The sequence below is a fragment of the Dermacentor variabilis genome, chromosome 5, assembly GCF_050947875.1.
Source record: "Dermacentor variabilis isolate Ectoservices chromosome 5, ASM5094787v1, whole genome shotgun sequence".
Lineage (NCBI taxonomy): Eukaryota > Metazoa > Arthropoda > Arachnida > Ixodida > Ixodidae > Dermacentor > Dermacentor variabilis.
Window position 1 is genome coordinate 21,641,168 of NC_134572.1, and position 14,773 is coordinate 21,655,940.

The 14,773-nt window shown below is 46.1% G+C and overlaps 3 protein-coding genes across 4 annotated transcripts in view; all 3 read left to right on the top strand.

The window, feature by feature from the left end:
- The window catches only part of LOC142582345 (uncharacterized), a 238,370-nt gene that overhangs the window by 44,045 nt on the left and 179,552 nt on the right, over positions 1–14,773 (top strand). The gene's annotated exons all lie outside the window — the stretch shown is intronic.
- LOC142581813 (uncharacterized) lies at positions 2,803–5,134 on the top strand. Its single transcript, XM_075691263.1, has one exon. The coding sequence runs from the start codon at positions 2,806–2,808 to the stop codon at positions 3,979–3,981; it is 1,176 nt and encodes a 391-aa protein (XP_075547378.1). The 5' UTR covers positions 2,803–2,805; the 3' UTR covers positions 3,982–5,134.
- Positions 6,349–7,688, top strand: LOC142581815 (uncharacterized). The gene has a single exon (XM_075691264.1). It carries the CDS (start codon positions 6,567–6,569, stop codon positions 7,572–7,574), a length of 1,008 nt encoding a protein of 335 aa, XP_075547379.1. The 5' UTR covers positions 6,349–6,566; the 3' UTR covers positions 7,575–7,688.

A 14,773-nucleotide genomic window follows, 5' to 3' on the forward strand; every position in this document is an offset into this window, starting at 1 on the left:
GAGGCGTGGCTGCCTGCTACCATTGCCTCTTTTCCCATCACTGTGTTCTCGGTCTGCCTAGCGCTCAGTGAGCTGATGCATATGCCTACGTTGTGTGGTGGCTGCTCGCATCAGTGTAGTCCATTATGTATCCCGTGTTCGTGCGTCTTCTCTTTAGGCTTAGTTTGCCACCAGGCGGCGCAAGCTACAACCATTCGTGCTCTGGCGTGGCTCCCGCGTTCTAGCGACCCACATAAAGAGCGTCGATCAGAAAGTCTTGTTGCTGTTGTTCTTCACTGCTCCATGCTTTCCAAGCGAGACCACTCCCTCTGGCACGACGCCTGCATTAGAAGGGGTGGGGTGCTTGTAAATGCGAGTGCCTTAGGGAGCAGGGGTAGCGGACGACTCGCAAATACAGGAGACGATGCGCTTACAATATAAAGAGCCGGATGTTGGTCCCACAACACGCGAATCGATTCTGGTTCGCAGGGCTGTGCGGTGGTTAATTTTTTTCTTGTACTTTCTTTAGCATAATTGTTGTTTCACGTTACTGCCGGCCACTTTTCTACATGAATTTCTCAAATGCATTTGCTTTACGCCACCAACTACTTGCACCCTTGACTTGACTTCTGTTCCTGTAACGTATGCCTATTTCACTCTGTAGATTGCTTACTTTGCTGCTCAATATAGCGTGGGAATATTTTATCAGGGGAAAAAAAAGGCAGACACGCTCAAGATATGTGGAGATAGAAGCCTTTTGTCACTTTCTCAAGTCTGTGATTCTTTTTTCAGAAAAAGATGGTTTGTTTAGGTATATGCCCCTCTTCCTAACATCGTATGCCACAAGCTTATTGTGTCGCAAGAACATAATTTGAGCCAGAATGCCGGAAAAGGGAAAAAACACGAAACAAGGAAACAAAACAGAATGTAATTTGATAAATAATAGAAGAAATGGCAGCACCAAGCTGCAGTATTCGCAGCAGGCGAGTCGAGTGGTGTCGCCGCACGACCTCAAACTTCGAGGCTGAGGGCTGCAGGGGCGGGCCGCGAAGTCAAGCGGAATTCGCGTAGAGCAAGATCTCTAAGGTGGCAGGAAGAAAAAAAGAAAAGAAAAAAGAAAAGAAAGGAAATAGAAGCACTGGTCGAAGCTATTGATACGAAATCGCAACCGGCTGTTGTGTGGTCAGGCGCGACGGGGCATAGCAGCGGGCTCCACCAGCTGACGCAACTGTCTCCACAAAATCCTCGTAGTGGAATGCCCCCCCCCCCCCCCGCGCCTCCTCCTGTCTCTCCCTATACCTTCCTTCGCGAAGAAAAGAACTAAGCAAGAGTCAGGGGAAATACACATATAAGAAAAGGTTGTCAGTCTGACTCTGTTCCAAAAGGTGTGTTTCGTACAAAAAATGAAGAAGGAAAGATAGACAATGCCGTTAACACGTCGCGAAGCATGCGCTTTTCGAAACTATGGTAGTTGTAGTTACTGTCATCACAGCGGTGAGGGCGCATAGCCATTGCTCGTATTCGCTAAAGTCCTGGACCCGTATTCACAAAACTATGCTGTATATATATATATATATATATATATATATATATATATGTGTGTGTGTGTGTGTGTGTGTGTGTGTGTGTGTGTGTGTGTGTGTGTGTGTGTGTGTGTGTGTGTGTGTGTGTGTGTGTGTGTGAGAGAGAGAGAGAGAGAGAGAGAGAGATGAAGTGGAGGGGCAGGGAGGTTAACCAGGTATTATTCTCCGGTTTGCTACCCTACACTAGGTTTGGGAGGTAGGGGTCAAAAAGAGGACAGAGAAGAAAGGGTTACAAAAAATAAAGATTTCTTTTTCAAAATGCACACACAGAGACGCACACACCAAGGGCGTTCTAGTTAGAGACGTTCACAAAGGCTAGTAGATCGCAAGAAGCGCAGTAGCGCTTGCACAGCCTTATTCTGCGACGTTCTGTGACAGAACCTAAGGTCTTACGCTAAAAGCACTTGTTTCCGCCAATAGTGATGTAAGAATATTATTAGCGAAGGCGATTAGCCAATGAAAAAAATTGGAGGACGCTTAAGCTTCGCCTTCAAGAGTGGAACGCGACAGCGTTCCCGTCGACCCGCCAAGGGGTATTGGGCTACGGCGCAGCGACAACGCGCCCCGCATCGGACGCGGTGAGCGTCAAGCAACGCAGCGTTCGGCGCGACAACGAAATGCGCGCCTCAGCAAGCGACGCACGCCTGAGCCTTCTAAGGTAACACCGCGTTCACTAGAGGCGCTTTTGTACCGCTTTGAAGCATCGAACTCGTGGCTCAGTGGTAACGTCTCCGTCTCACACTCCGGAGACCCTGGTTCTATTCTCACCCAGCCCATCTTGGAAGTTGCTTTTTATTTATGAAGTGCCTGCCGTGATTTATCGCTCACGGCCAACGCCGCGGACGCCGACGCCGACACCGACGCCGACGCCGACGACACCGGCTTTTCTGCGACACGAGCTCCTTAACGCTATCGCGTTAAAATTGGAGGACGCTTAAGCTTCGCCTTCAAGAGTGGAACGCGACAGCGTTCCCGTCGAACCGCCAAGGGGTGTAAGACAATGAGCTACGGCGCAGCGACTACGCGCCCCGCATCGGACGCGGTGAGCGTCGAGCAACGCAGCGTTCGGCGCGACAACGAAATGTGCGCCTGAGCAAGCGACGCACGCCTGAGCCTTAGAAACAGCTCGTATCTAAGGCAACACCGCGTTCACTAGAGGCGCTTTTGTACCGCTTTGAAGCATCGAACTCGTGGCTCAGTGGTAGACGCGTCTTGGCTACCGAAGTGGAAGGACGTGCGTTTCATGGGCTCCCAAGGAGCGGTGGTTGCGGCTAACAGCGGCCGCGGTGACAGGATCGACGGAATGAATACCGAGGGATACGAAGTGGTTTTGCCTACTCTGCCATCAGGTCGTAGTGTTTTGAATACTATATTTTTGCACGCGGATGTCCGGTCGAGGCCTTACCGAGTCGAACATTTCCGGGACACGTTGGCGCGTCTTGGTTTGCTCCCTGAAGTGGTAGCGTTGGGAGCATACCAGATGAGCCACGTATGGGCTGTGACTTTCAAGAGCATGGAAGGGATGAAGAAAGCTTTGGAATGCGGCGAAATGAAGGTGAAGGGCCAACGTTGTTTGGTTATTGATCCGGCAAACCAGGACGTGCGTTTGAAGCTTCACTGGCTTCTTTTCAATGTGGCCGACGAAGATGTGCGTGTAGAGCTTGCTCCGTTCGGAAAGGTGACCGAGGTCTCGAAGGAAAAGTGGAGAGTTCAAGGGATCCAAGACAAGGGGTCGACGACACGCCTGGTGCGCCTCAAGCTCCATAACGGCATTAAGGTTGATGACCTTCCACACCAGCTTCGCGTAGCCGGTGACATGGCCCTCCTAGTCGCGCCTGGAAGAGCGCCATTGTGCCTGCGGTGTCACAGTAAGGGCCATATCAGACGAGAATGCCGAGTTCCTCGCTGCACGCACTGCCGTCGTTTTGGACACGAAGAATCTCAGTGCGTGAAGACTTACGCAAGTGTTGCGGGGCCGGTTGGAGGAGAAGACACTGCGGAACTCGTCATGGACGAGGCTGACGCTGAAGAAGCCGCAAGCGAAGCAGCGCCGAAGCTCGAGGAACTTGATGCGGCAACGTTAATCCCGCCCGACATGCCCCACGACGCAAGTGTTAACAAGGAAAGCCGAAAGCTGAGCGACGCAGCTGGCGACGCCACCGGCGTCGTGAAAGTGCAGGATGCCTCAAAGCCGTCGAAGTCACCTGAGGAGCCAGCAGTCATGGAAGTAAGCGAGGGAACAAGCGGAGCCTCAGTCTCCAAGCGCGGCCACGACGCTACGCTGGACGAGCATGAGGCCCTGGCTGCAAGGATCTCGGAAGGACCGCCGCCAAAGGCTGCGATCATTCGGCGGTCAACGCTGAGGCCGCGTCCGAACATGCCTCCGGACCGGAGGGCGGCGGAGACGCCGCCGACGTAGCCGCGAGAGCGTGTGCTTCGCGGCGTCTCATCTAGGCCACCTAGTGATCAAGCCAAACTCAAGGGACGATGGAACGCTATGACAGGGACATCAACTGTGCCTTCCTAAGGCTGCCATGGCAGCTGCGGAAGGCTTGTGCAAAAGGCGAAGGCAGCTTTGGCCCAAGACGCATGAGGTGGGTACCATGCGGTTCGTTTGTTCTTCAAAAAACATAACAATGGCTCAAAACACTGCACTTCGTTTTGCTACTCTAAATGTCCGCGGTCTTTGTGCCAAAAAGCGGCGATACCAGCTTAGCCGGCTTTTCTTAGAAACAGATGTTGATATAGCAGCGGTGCAGGAGACAAAGATAGAAAGTGAGGAACAAACGGATCGCATGGTGCTGCAGTTTCGCAATAGATACAATGTTTGTGTATCACATGCTGTTGGGACTTCCGCGGGGTGCGCTATCTTCATTAGAAACAACCTGGGAATTAGAGAAGAAGGGGTCTTTTCTTGTGAAAGTGGAAGACTGGTTTTTGTGGATTTTTCCTTTTTGGGTGTAGGTTGGCGCGTGATATGTGTCTACGCCCCAAACACTGAAAGTGAGCGTGTGCCTTTCTTTGAGACAGTAAATCAGCATTTACAGTGTGACAGGAAAGTCGTATTGCTAGGAGATTTTAATTGTGTATGTTACGCGGCCGATCGAGTGAAAAACCTTCCAGTGCATGACAAAAGTGCTTTACTTTTAAACACACTAGTGCAAGAATCTAATCTTGATGACGTCGGTAATTTCCTGTGTTCTACCGGCACGCCTGCATTCACACATTTTCAAGGGCAAAGTCACGCAAGGCTAGATAGAGGGTATGTCGCACTGGAGCTTGTTCCGATGTGTGGCAGCTATAGTGTGAAACACGTCTCATTCAGCGATCACAGCCTTGTAACTTTTAGTGTAGGTACCAAAGAAAGAAAATCGAAGTTTAACTGGAAGTTGTGGAAGTTCAACGATGGGCTGTTAATGAACGAATCCTTTTGTGAAAGCGTGAAGCAAAAGTTAGATAATTTGATCGAAGCCGAAGATGGCAACGTGCTAGAATTATGGGAGAACTTTAAACAAGGAGTCAAGATGAGTGCTATAGAAGAAGCCACTAAAGAGAAATTTATTAAAAGGAAAAAAGAAAATGAAATCCAACGTGAGCTTGATTTTTTGTACACCGTGGAAAGCGGGAGACCTGGGAGCCGAACAAAAGAAATAAGACAACTGAAAAGCCAGCTTGAGCTTATCGAAGAGGAGAAGTTCAAAGGAGCAGTTATAAGGGCACGAGCTGAAAGGGTTTGGCTAGGTGAGATACCTTCTAAACGAGCCTTATCTGACGAAAAGGCATACGCGAGGCGAAATGAAATCAGAATGATTCAATACGAGAACGAGATCACGAGCCAACCTCAAAAAATTGAAGAGGCATTTCTTGATCATTATAGCAAATTATTCGGGACTGTTAAAGACGTCACAGAAGAATTCAAGACGGACTTTTTGTCAAACATGCCGCAATTAGAGGAAGACATTCAAAAGCGTCTGGAGTGGCCTCTGAGCATCACCGAAGTGGAAGGAGCCATAAATGATTTAGTTGTAGGCAAGTCTCCGGGACCCGATGGACTCGGAGCGGCCTTTTATAAAGCCTTCAAAAGAGATGTCAGTGAGATCCTGTTACGGTTGTTTAAGGAGGCCTATGAGCAAAAACAGGTTCCTCCTTCTTTTCGGACATCGCACGTAGTTCTGATACCGAAATCCGAGGACCCAGAAAAATTGTTAGCTGTCGATGCTTACCGGCCGATATCACTAATGAATGTAGACTATAAGATATTTACAAGAGTGCTCGGAAAGCGATTACAGGGAGTGGTGACCAGAATAGTAGGGAGGAAGGTCTATCAACACAAACATTCATATTGCCAGAAGTATTTTAGAATACTGTAATGACCTAGGTGAACACTGTGCCATGTTACAGTTAGATATGCAAAAGGCTTTCGACCGTGTGGCCCATAAAATTCTTTTCAGTATTCTAGAACACATAAAGGTAGGGGATTTGATCTTAGATGGGGTAAAGATGTGCTATCAAGACTGTACCGCCAGCCTCATTATAAACAAGGAGGTTACCAAAACCTTTAGCGTCCGGTCATCTGTGCGCCAGGGGTGTGGTTTGTCGCCTCTTTTATTCGCGATTTACCTAGAGCCGCTTTGTAGGAAAATCAAGAATGACAATAGAATATCGGGTTTCAGAGTGCAGTCCGCGGAAGTGAAAGTGCTGGCATACGCGGATGACATCGCGTTGTTTTGTCGGGATAAAGAAAGCATCGAAATCGCGGTCGCAGAGGCTTTATCATACCGCAGAATGACAGGCAGTGCTATAAACTTTGATAAATCCCTAGGGGTATGGATCGGCAACTGGGAAGACCATCCGAGTACGTTTGCAAATATCCGCTGGTCAGTCACGCCGGCAAAGTACCTAGGGGTGCCGCTTGAGCACTACCGTGACGCCGTTGATTACTGGAATGCCGAAACTGAAAGGGTTCGTGAAGGTACACTTAAATGGGGAGGCCGCAATTTCTCTATGTTTGCTCGTGCGACAGTGTGCAACCTGTTTGCCGTCGCTAAAATTTCTTACGTGCTCCAAGTGTTGTGCATGTCAAGGGCTAACATACAACGTTTACACAGAGTACTCTCAGTGTTTGTATGGGGTTCAAGCTGGGAGCGCACGAGTCGCACTAATCTCTTTCGTTCGGTTAAAAATGGAGGATTAGGTCTGGCACATTTGTTCATTAAGCAGATTGTGTCGAGGTTTGTTTTCTTACGGGACCAAAATGACCCATTTTTATTAACTATGTTTCAAACAAGGCTGAGCGAAGCTATACCTGAGTTTATTGTATCGTCACATCGGTGCAGTCAAGGCAGAGCGCGTGGTTTCTTAAAAGAGGTAGTCTTGGCTTTTCAGCTGTTAAAGGTTCGGTTTTCCATGGAATACTTAAGTAGGGTACCACGAAAGCGCTTATATAAGGACCTGGTAGACACAATGTTGCCGGTGCCATTGTATCGCTCGATGTTCTGCATTGGACCTGAAAAGGACGTACTAAAAAGAGTAAAACGAATGCCAGTACGCCCGTCGGTAAAGTCCTTCTTTTTCCAGCTTCACACCAATACTTTACCTGTGAAACCATGGCTAGATGAAAAAGGCCTTTCCGTGCCTTGGAGCGTCAACTGTTTACTATGCCAAAAACCCGAAACAGTAGAACACATTTTTCTTGACTGCTGGGATGCTGTGTTCCATTGGGACATCTTACAGAGAACACTAAAGAAGGACTTGCCGATTACTCCATATGGGATTCGTTTCTTGCCTACTCTAAATGAAGACAATGTACCCTATGACATGTTCATGCTGGTGTCCTTACATAGTTTATGGAAAACTAGAATGGCTGTGAGACATGCTGAAGTAAATGCCCGGCCTGTTAGAGAATACTTCATTGAAAGCATTTGTCATATTAAGGAAATGTATAATTTGCAAAAAGAAAAACCAACATGGCTCAGTGTGATGACTGAGCTAGCGAATTTCAAGCGTTTTTAGCCCTGTGACTGCCAACCAGTGGCAGAGTTTTTGTCGTGACCGTTGTGTATTGATAAAATGTCTTGTTTTGTAGCCTTGTTGCCACGTCAGTAATAAAGAAAAAAAAAACTCGTGGCTCAGTGGTAACGTCTCCGTCTCACACTCCGGAGACCCTGGTTCGATTCCCACCCAGCCCATCTTGGAAGTTGCTTTTTATTTATGAAGTGCCTGCCGTGATTTATCGCTCACGGCCAACACCGCGGACGCCGACACCGACACCGACGCCGACGACACCGGCTTTTCTGCGACACGAGCTCCTTAACGCTATCGCATTAAAACAGCACGTACAACAAAAAGATAATTTCTTCATTGGCCGGTGCTCGGGTGCCAGTTTGAGGTGACAGCGGAATTATCGCAGTGGCTAAGGCGAACCTCAGACCGCGGTTCCATGCATAATTATCGTCCGTGTGCATTTCTTTTCGATACAATTCAAATTTCACAGGAATAACCCTCAACATGGCGTAACGGAGGTGGTCATTGCAGCGCAACTAGTACACGAACACGGGAGAACTCTGTGGGCGTTCTGTTCTTTCTGCATATCAATATACTACTTTTGCTGCACTGAATGCCCTTCGAATCAACATAACAACGAGCACAAATCACAACCCTGATAGCGTAACGCATCGCGGGAAGCAGCAGAGGTCTCAGCCGAAAATTTTCTAAAAGTTGATAGCTTGCCGTGCGACATAAGACGACGTAGGACGCGCCGTGCACGTTATGATCAGCGCAGTCCAGAACAACGGCAGAAGAGGTGGGGTAGGTCGAATTAACGATATTTCTCTTCACGCGGTCTCGTGAACCATACGCAGTGCGAGAAACCGCCGCCCACATAGGAAACCCGTAACGCCGGCTTGAACGAAGCTGGAAGGCGTGACCAGTTCAACAAGGAAGGGGCGAGTCAACGCGACATGTTATCCTTTAACTACCTGAAAGCCGCACGCGGAACAACGTGCAGTAGCGTCTAGTTCTCACCCTGGGAAAGGGGACGGTGAAATAACAAGGTGTGCCTTGAGAATTCACGCATAGCAAAGCGCTGCGCGCAACCGCAGAGCAAGGAAGCCACGCATTAGACTTTCAGATATAGCCTCGTTTATGCTACAGGAAGCTCGCTTGCTCCTATAGTGTTGCCGCCGCTTCAAAATCGGCTTAAGTTGGCGGAGCTCGCTTTACTTTGTTCTAAACGTGTCCTTCTTCCATGTTTTTTTTTTTAAGCGAGGGATCTGAATACGAAGAATACCGTTGAAACGGCGCCGTTTAAGCGCACTTTCAGCCTTTAGCTCCCTCCTCTGGCACATTAAGCTTCAGCGGCGGGCTCAGAAAACCAGCAGCAAAAGCTAAACAGCGCGTAGCAAAGCAGAATCCTGCATGCTCGTGCTAAGTCTTGCTGGCATCCGCGCTCGGTTAAGCTGCAGTATCAGGAAAGGTTGATCTCTTTTGCCTTTATTTAAAAAAAAAATGGTTTGTTTCTCCTCTTATACTGCCCGAATATAAAGGCTCATATGCCACTTTTAAACGTAAGAAAATATATGTCCATTACTTGCTTCCTTTTCTTTTCACAGTGTGATTTGTGTATTTGTTCTTTTATTGATGTTATGTTGCTACTTTCCCTTACTATGAGGGTGTAGCTTTGTTCACGAGGTTTTTGCAACTTTTCTCGAGGTCCTTTAATTTTTTAGGCGCCAATATGAGGCATAGTGTGCCTGGATTCTTGATTAACTCCTACTCTTATTTACAAATAAATAACGCAAGTATACATTTCGTCTCGAGAACAAAAGAAGACCGCGCCTGCATGGCGGTACGTATATGTGGGTTTTCAAGCACACGTGTCTCTATACAAAAATACGGAATGTAGAGAAATGTGAATATTTTCTTCGAAGCGTGAGGGCTTTTGGTTTTACGGTAGGATGCATTCTAATTGTATTCATGAATAACGACAGTCCTTATCACTATTTTATATACAATGCTTTTTTGCATGAGATGAATGCTCTTAGGTGTCGTTATTACCTCAGAGCCTTATGAATAACTAAGGAAACATGTTTGGCGCTATCTTTTAGTAGTCAGCTCTTATCAGAGTACTGTAACAGATATAACACGCGCTTATATATTTTTGCAACTGCAGCAAGCCAAGTTTAGCGTGGCCTTAATGTACGTTACGACAACATACACAGGGAAAGTAAATAAATAAATAAATAAGTAAATAAATAAATAAATAAATAAATAAAATGCGCACACCTTCTGCTGTAGACGTAGCGTACGTGCGACCTGATGTTATGACACATGTATAAATCAGCCAGCGTGGTATGAAGTCAGGCGAACCACCACACCTCATCAGGCAACCAATACGCTATACATTTTATTTTTACGGTGCATCCTCAACTACATCTTCCATTGTCCTCTGGTCTTTCTAGCTCACAGCTTACTTAACGAAGTAATGTGCCGGGTTCTTGCCTCCTCCTTCATGTCGGCGTTTCATTGTGCGTCAGTTGCGTTTTATTGCAATTATATGGACATTTCAGGCGCACTTTTCTCTGGAGGATGGCTTTTTTTTTTATTACGGATCAGTATGTGGTAAGCTGCGTAGGCACCACGTAAATGAGAATCAGAATCGATTTTACTGTGATGATTAGAAATATCACATGATGTTAATTAATATACACACGGAGGTCCCTAAGTCAATGACTGCAATGGGACCTCCTTTACAAACAAAACATAACAAAACACATATTACAGCAGTTTCAACAAATCGTTAACAAGCAAGAATTACAGGTTTTAGTATGAATAGCACAATTGAAGTATTATATGTGTATAAATAAGAGTCATATAAAGAAGCACCATTGCATGATCGCGTTGAACACTAATTAATTAACACCGTACATCACATGACGCACACAGCACAATTTACGAACTCGGATATACATGCATGGCAAGGATATGAAACAGAAACCTAATGATATGAGAGAGAGAGAGAGAGAGAGAGAGAATAAGGATAGGAAAGGCAGGGAGGTCAACCAGAACAGTATCCAGTTTGCTACCCTACACTGGGGATGGGGGAAAGGGGAATAGAAAGAGGAATGAAAATGCAATGAAGACACCCAGAAAGAATGGTTCTGAGTATGAACTAGGCATCATTATTGGACAGAATATATTCTTTTTGTTGTTTCTGGAATTCGTGAATTTTAGGTGTTTTTATATCTAATGGTAGTGTGTTCTAGAATGCGATAGATGAAGAATGGACGCTCTGCTTGCCATAAGTGGTATGTATTTTGGGCAAAATGAAGTTCCTATTTATTGCAAGCCTGGTAATATTAGTATGTATAAGAGAAGATTGTGGTATCAAGTTATCGCATCGTGTGTAATTGATTTGACAGAACAAAAAGGTACCGAGGTTATATTTAATGAGTTGTGTCTTAAAGAATGTCGTCAGTTCGTCAAGAATATGAGGTGTTGTGGTTGTATGGGCTAAATGGTAATTATCATAATGGCCTGATTCTGTAGGATTTGCAATGAGTTTAAAGGGTTTACATAAGTGTTTCCTCAACAAGTAACGCAGTAGTTAATGTGGGAAAGAATAAATGAAAAGTATAAGGATAGTAATATTTGATGGTTAAACATGTTTCGTGCCTTTAGAAGTACGCTGGGGCGCTATAACGTAAAGCTATTCCAAACTTTTCTATTCCAATTCTGCAATTGGCCTTCCGCGATTGGTCAAAAATTTTTTTGACCACCAACACTTCGCCTGTCTGCCATGTCACGTCACGTGACGAAAACAGCAATAGCTTCCAATCTGACATGACGTGTACGCACTGATTATGCATGATTTGACCGAAGAAAAGAAAAATAATTATTTCTGATTCGACGCCTTTTCGCCATTAACCCTCTGCTATTGGCCAAAAGGTTTCAGGCTGCACCCGCTTGACCCGTCTGTCACTTGACGTCACAAAACCGTGAAAACTTATTGCGTCGAAGTGATGTGTACGCGTTACAGATGCATTAATATGCCAAACTAAACTGGTTCTTTTTCTGAATCGCCGCAGAGTGCCCCGTTCCGAATGGAATAGAAGATGGCTGCTGCCGATCTCTCAGGCAATGGCTACTTACCTGCGAGAAAGCCTGGGTCTATTTGCGTTTAACTAAACTTTTCGCATGGCCGTGTAACGTTATCAAGCCCTTTCTGCATGTATACAACATCCTTCTGCCAACTCTTCTTTGTTGGGCATCCGTTTTAGCGGCAGTTTTAACTGCCCGTTACACGCCGCCACGATTTTAGAGAAGCCACCGCAAGCTAAGTAAGGAAAAGCGGAACAATCGCAGACACCGGCACCTTTCTTTTCATCCGGTTACCTATTTTCAGTGCGCTGGCTCGGCCCCATCGAAACGCTCTCCACTTGAGCGTGCTCCTTGCCTCTTGTCAGCCAATTAGATAAGAAAAAGCCATCAATGTAGGCAATCTTATCGGTTTTTAAAGCAAACAAAAGTAACCTCCTGTAAACAAGGAGAACGTTTCATTGGGCTGTTTAGGCAACGCTGTTTAGTCACCGCCCGATGCTTTCGTCGGCGGTTACGTAAATTTGATGTAAGGAGATTGGAATAAAAACATATTGGAATAGTGTTACGCTATAGGGCCCCTGATCCGGTAGTTAATCTTCTGTTTTACTTTGGTTATTTCTTCAAGTTCTGTCTACCGCTATACCAGGATAATTACAGGAAAAACTTGCAGGGATAATACTGGCGCGAAGAAAAATAGCAGGAATGGAGAGAAGCGTTCCTTGGTGGGAAGTTAATACAACAAATTTTGTTTTGACAGGTTTATCTGTAGCTGGTTAGTATGGCACCACTCCAGCAGGCTGTTTAAATTGCCATTGAGGTTATATGCTAAAATTGTAAGACATTTGTCGGAGTTAATAATAGTAGTATCATCTGCATAAAGTATACACTTCGAAGAATAGAGGCAGTTCATTGACATATAATAAAAATAAATGCCAACCCAAAATGGAACCCTGGGGCATGCCAGTATTAGTAAACATGGTTCTAGAATGAACGCCTGAAATAGTTACTACCTGCATTCTGTCTGTGAAGTAATATTGTAGTAACAAAAGTGCTGGTCCGGTAACTCCTAGTGATCCAAGCTGATGAAATAAGATGCGTTGATTTATTTTCTCAAACACTTTGCTTAAATCCACAAATACTGAAGCTGCATAGTTGCCTTCATCGGTTAGCGGTAGTTGATCGGTTAGCGCAACAAGAGCAAGTTCGGTCTAGTAACCCGGGTGAAAGCCGTATTGGCATGGTGAGAGAATGTTGTTTTGTAAGGCAATTAGGTAAGTGTTTTTCTGCAAGCTTTTCGATTACCTTGCTAAAGAAAGGTAGTACACAGAGATGGGGCGATAATTGGAGATTAAAGAGCAGTCACCTTTCTTAAACAAGGCAAGATCACCCCAATTTTTTAAGTTCTGGTGGGAAACTGCCTGATTTAATCATGAAGTTGATTATGTCTCCAAGGATATCAGTTAAGGACGCATGTAATCTTATATGGGAAGGGTTTAATTTATTAATGGAACGATGAATTCATCTCAAGGAGACGTATCATGGGGAATAATAAACGTAACGTTAACAGATACGAAGAAGGCGGAGCGCAGGAAATTCTGCACGCATATTTGCCGGTGTCAGCGAACGCAGGACAGGCATAATTGGAGATCACCGGGAAAGACTTCGTGCTGCAGTGGATTCTGCGAAGCATATGATGGTGGACCACACAGTGATGGTGACGAAAATAAAGGTCAGAGCGGCGAAAGCGGGATAACGGTAAATACGCACTCGATTGGCTCAAAGCAAAGTCGCCGTTCCTGCAAATCCGTCAAAAACTAACTCCTTTTATCTTTTAAATGTTATAACACCTTTCGTTCACCAAATTCCTGTGATTCGTTACTTGGCATCCCCAGTGTATACTACAACCAACCCGGCTCAGCCTATTCAGGGTTCCGGTGTTTCGCTTATCACTTCTCTCTCTGTCTTTCGCGCGAACTCTTCTCTGGTCGTGGCGTTTACATGGAGAGGTTTGAAATACAGGACGCATGTGTCGTTGGCGCTGCAGTGTTTCCAGTGCTTCCCCCTCCCCCCTGTTTTACGCGCTCTTCCGCGAGACGCGACCTCGAAGAAAACATTAGCGGAGGCCGCTAGTCGATGGCGGAAGAGCCACGTCGTGATAGCTGACCCCTTCGTGACACCTGGCCGCTGCGCGCCTCCGCGAATCGCGCTGAACCCTGCTGGTCTCTCACCGATTTCCTGCAACGTGCACGAAGCGTAAACTATGCGACATCCTCCAGCGATTTTGGCCCAGTCTGATTCTGTCGTAATCAGACGCTCCTGCAAAAACAACCTATTTTCTCGGCCTACATCAGTCAATTGTAAGGTGCCATTTGATAAGCACGTCGATCTAGAGAGTAGTCCAGTTTTCAGTATTCGTGGGGCCGTCCTTTCTTCGTGTGCAGTCAGTTTTGTTCGTGCTGTAGGTAAAGACCACGTTCCGTAGTGTCACACAGTACCATCGCGGCCGCATTTGTCTACGTAGCAACACACGCAGTATTATTGTTATCACCACATTTGGTATGCCTCTCATGTCTCAACAGTGCGTAGACTGAGACGAAGAAATAATGCCGATACTTTTCTTCCATTGCATCTTTTGGGTGCGCATTTGCACAGTGTATGCACTGTGCACAATTGCAACAAAGATATGTAATGAAAGGCGTCTAGTTGACTTATTATATCTACCGCGAGGTGCAAGGTTTTGCCAATTCTTTTTAAACTGAGCCGCTCTCTATTAGTAGCGTGCAACTTACCATTTTTTTCACAGCAACTTCGCTTACACTTTCATGGCCACAAGTTAGCTTGAAGATGACCATTTTGTATACTTCTGAGCATCTACAGATTGCGACAGTCATAAAGTGTTAACATTTCTCGAAATGTCTGACTTTGAGGGTCGAAAAAAGAAATGCTCCCGCTGGAGAAAAACGACTGAGTCATGAGTTCGATTTTGCAGTCAGGAAAAAGTATTGTACAGGAATGTAGAGAGAGAGAGAGAGAGAGTGAGAGAGAGAGAGAGAGAGAGAGAGAGAGAGAGAGAGAGAGAGAGAGAGAGAGAGAGAGAGAGAGAGAGAGAAGAC